The following is a 3859-nucleotide window of genomic DNA, read 5'->3' as shown; positions in this document are numbered from 1 at the left end:
TCTATATATATATGTTCAGAATGTGTTGTACTGGTACTGTAGCTATTTTGGGGAAGTTAATTAAGGCAGGATAGTGGACCACTTTCTAGCTATATCTATTTTAGGAAAGTAGTGGGGGATCCTTGTGCTTTAAAAGGGGGCCTGTAAGGGGATGATTAGACTTAGAGCATTGAGTGCAATTCGTGAGAGATCCATAGGCGCGCAATTACAATCACCTTTATCCTTTCTTCTACTTGTAAACAATTGCTACAGTAATTTTGGGTTACCGCCTTAAAAAGATTGTGCGTCAACTGGTATCAGAGTTTCCATTGCTGTATTGGGTCCTAACACAAGGCATTCTAGGAGATCGACAAGCATCAACTACCAATTTGCAAGAGATCGGATCTCAAGCACGTTGCAAAGGTAAATTAATTCTTGAAATTTGATAAGCGATTAACGTACCCTCTGCAACTCAATATAGTTTGTTGTTTTATGTTCTAAATTAAGCAGGGCCGTGGAGGGAGGTGCTTGAATAAATAATTTTTGTGTAAATTAAGGTGAAAGATGATGAATATCAAGGCACGTGTTAGTGAGGAGAATGACGGCATTGATATGATCACTAGTTTGCCTAATGATATTCTCACACATATCTTATCTTTTCTTAGTACAAAAAATACCGTGCAGACATGCATCTTGTCAAAAGGATGGATAAACACATGGGCTTCTGTGCCGGATCTAAAATTTGACATTAAAGAGTTTGGATTGCCAGAGAATATTGATGATCATGAAATGCATGTAGAAGAATTTGTGACCAAATTCGAACTACTTGTGAAAAACGTGTTGGAGAAACGAGAGGCATTCCGTGTTAATAGATTTCAACTTTGTTTGGATTCGGGGGTTTTCTGGCCTTGCAAAGTTCTTGCCGATTATATTAGTGATGTGATGAAGTTGGAGCCTCGAGAGTGCTCAATCAAACTGTGTTCAAGGGAAAAGTTCAATTTAAACACCGATCTCATTTTCACTTGTGCATCACTAATATATGTCGAGCTATGTGTCTCTACAAAAGGACGGCTTTTTGTAGCTATGGAACTCAACTCAGTAAACCTTCCTTGCCTTAAAACCCTTAAACTCGGTCGTGTTAGAATGAGCGATGATTCTTTGAAGAAGCTTTTGTTGGGGTGTCCTGTGCTTGAGGAATTAGTGTTAGAAAATATTAACATCGACATTATTGAAATATGTTCTAACACTTTAAAGAAGTTAGTTCTTAATAGTTATTATTCTGTAAAGAGATTGCAAATTTCCACACCTAATCTCCAATATCTAGATATTAGTAAACTGCGTGATTTGAGGGGAAATCTGTTGCTAACTATGCCATCGTTAGTTGATGCTTCCATCTATATTTGGGGTTGGCATGGTAAAGATGAATATGTTACTAGGGGACTCAATCTCATTCACAACCTTTCAAATGTCGAAAGCTTACGGATTGATTTGAATTTTCCCAACCGAAAGGTACATTTTCTTTGCACTTTTGCATATTCTTTGTTCTTATTTTCGGTACTTCAAAATTAAACAAAACCCTACTTTTACTCTTGTTATATGCACTCCAATGTCTATCCAAGCCCGATACGTAGCATAATTAATTGTTTATTAGGACATTCATTACTAACTTGCGAAGGCTTAATTTTCACATGCAACAAAAGAAAAATAGTATTGTTTTAAATTGATTGGTTTGAATATTTGTTGTCTGTCATAAATACACAGTTTTCAATTGTGATTCGAATACAATTCATAATCTTAAGTGTACATGATATATATTTGTTTGTGGTTCTTAGATCGAGTAAATACATAATCCTATGGTCATAATAATTAAGCATCCAAATTCTGATTTATATTTAGGTTTGGTGATTTTTGTTTTTGTTTTTGTTTTTTTCTCTATAATATAGTTTTAATTTTATTTTGTATTGAAAATAGACACAGATGAAGGATATTTCTAGTTTTCCAGTCTTCAAGAACTTAAAGTGCCTGAAACTGGTGAGTTGTCGTTTCAATGTCTTTGATCTTCCACTATATTTCCTCCATCACTCACCTAAACTGCAGGAGCTAACCTTAACCAACATCCATGTAATCTCTCTCCCTTTCTCTCTCTCTCTCTTATTAATGCAGCTACTGGTACTTACTATATATATATATTTCCATACTCGATCAATTAAGGGACGTAGACAAAATCAAAATCAATTAATGAGATGTTAGAATAATTAAATTTATCAATTATACAAATAATCAGTTTCAAATATTTATGGTCAATAGATAATATTATTAATGGACTAGATTAGCTAGGAAGTCAACCATGTAATTAATATATAGGAGGTGTTAGTCAAAGTAACATCCTCAATTAAGCCCTTCGAGAAGGAGAAGGATATGTAGTCAATGAAGTATATATAACTCGTTTTGTTACTACAGGCGGTACGTGTCACAGACTTTTCAAATGAGGAGACAACTCTGGAGAGAATGAGAGTAGTCCAGCGGGAGTATCTTAAGACCGTTAGAGTTGCGGGATTAATTTAGAAATGATAATGGATTTGTTGATCAACTAATCAATAAGTTTCTTGCCCATGTTAAAATCATTGATGATTTTGTTATTGATGATCTAGAAGATGGTTATTAAAGATATATAATTTGGGAGAGATTTCGTATATGACTCGACTATATTAATATTATCTAATATGTAATATGCTGTGGGTGTATGACTCGGTTGTATTAATGTTGTTTAATGTAACATTGATTCTTATTGCCAGAAGTTCACGGATATATAATTGTAATGTTTTGTTCTTATTACGTTGTTTGAAGTGTGCATTATATATAGAAATTTCAGTTTTTTTTTTTTTTTTTTTTTTGGTTATTGCAAAGTCTTTTATGTTACTTTTATTTTTCTTGTGTAATATTCGTGATAAAAAATGTAAGCTTCTGATTTCCATTATTATTATCTTTTATAAAGTGGGTACGTACACCCCACCGATTATTAGATGCTAATGCAAAATTTTATCGAGTCTGGTGTTTTCAAGCTTATCTATTTTTGAAAAATGATGATCTAAATGTGTCTTTATTTTTCTGTTTATATTTGAAAAAAAATTATAATTTAAAATAAAAATTTAATTCACAATACAGTGTCTATGTCATTTTTATATTTTATACACAAATAAAAACAATTACAAAATTTCCATTTAATTGACCTCATGGCTTGTAGAATTACATTAATGTGAATAATATTTTGATGTTGATTTTTTGAGTAATTGACCTAAAAAAATGACAATTTTTTGGTGCGTACGTATAGATAAAATATCTAATATAGAGGACATGACAGCGATCTCGCGATACTATTTTATTTTCTGAATTTTATACATATTTTGTTTTATAGAATTTAAATAATAAAATATCTAATATAGAGGACATGACATCGCAACGAACTCTGCTTTGAAACAGGTAAGAAAAAATCACCACGACATATCATTCTTCTAATTATCTCCCTTGTGCATTATTGGACAGGTCGGGTCAAACCTCCAGTACAGGACTGTCTGTCTCTCTGGCTGCCGGTGGACACGGAGGCTATTCCAATCTCTAGTTGGCATCCAGATGATCACTCCATGGAGCAGCAGACGACATCATCACCTGAGCAATATGGAACACCATCCCCTGTTGAGATTGAGCTCCCGATGGTTCTTTATGAAGAAGCTGCGCAATAGATGGCAGACTCTGGTTCTAATGGCCAATTTTGATTTAGCTAAAATTTACCCCAGCCCTTGGTGGCTTGTTGTCAGGCCCTTCTTGTGGCTTAGAGTTATAAAGTTAGATTTTATATTGTTGGTTTTATATGCAGTTTATC

General features: G+C 33.6%; 1 protein-coding gene across 2 annotated transcripts; it reads left to right on the top strand.

Annotated features, from left to right (window-relative positions):
* Positions 1-539: 539 nt before the first annotated feature.
* Positions 540-2643, top strand: LOC144574353 (F-box/LRR-repeat protein At4g14103-like). 2 transcript variants are annotated; one of them, XM_078324298.1, is made up of 3 exons: positions 540-1488; positions 1951-2010; positions 2440-2643. In XM_078324298.1, exons 1-3 carry the CDS (start codon positions 544-546, stop codon positions 2542-2544), a joined length of 1110 nt encoding a protein of 369 aa, XP_078180424.1. In that variant the 5' UTR covers positions 540-543; the 3' UTR covers positions 2545-2643. The 2 variants fall into 2 exon arrangements, with proteins under 2 accessions (XP_078180424.1, XP_078180423.1); XM_078324297.1 differs by having other exon boundaries at positions 1951-2100.
* The last annotated feature ends 1216 nt before the right edge of the window (positions 2644-3859 follow it).

Source organism: Carex rostrata, chromosome 22, assembly GCF_964058835.1.
Source record: "Carex rostrata chromosome 22, lpCarRost1.2, whole genome shotgun sequence".
NCBI lineage: Eukaryota > Viridiplantae > Streptophyta > Magnoliopsida > Poales > Cyperaceae > Carex > Carex rostrata.
The sequence above is the reverse complement of the archived record's forward strand: the minus strand, read 5'-3'. Positions and strand labels throughout refer to the sequence as shown.

Coding starts and splice junctions, on each gene's coding strand:
- LOC144574353 (XM_078324297.1), top strand. CDS start 544: ATGATGAATATCAAGGCACGTGTTAGTGAGGAGAATGACGGCATTGAT. Junction 1,489..1,950: donor TGAATTTTCCCAACCGAAAG/GTACATTTTCTT, acceptor TATTGAAAATAG/ACACAGATGAAGGATATTTC. Junction 2,101..2,439: donor TAACCTTAACCAACATCCAT/GTAATCTCTCTC, acceptor TTGTTACTACAG/GCGGTACGTGTCACAGACTT.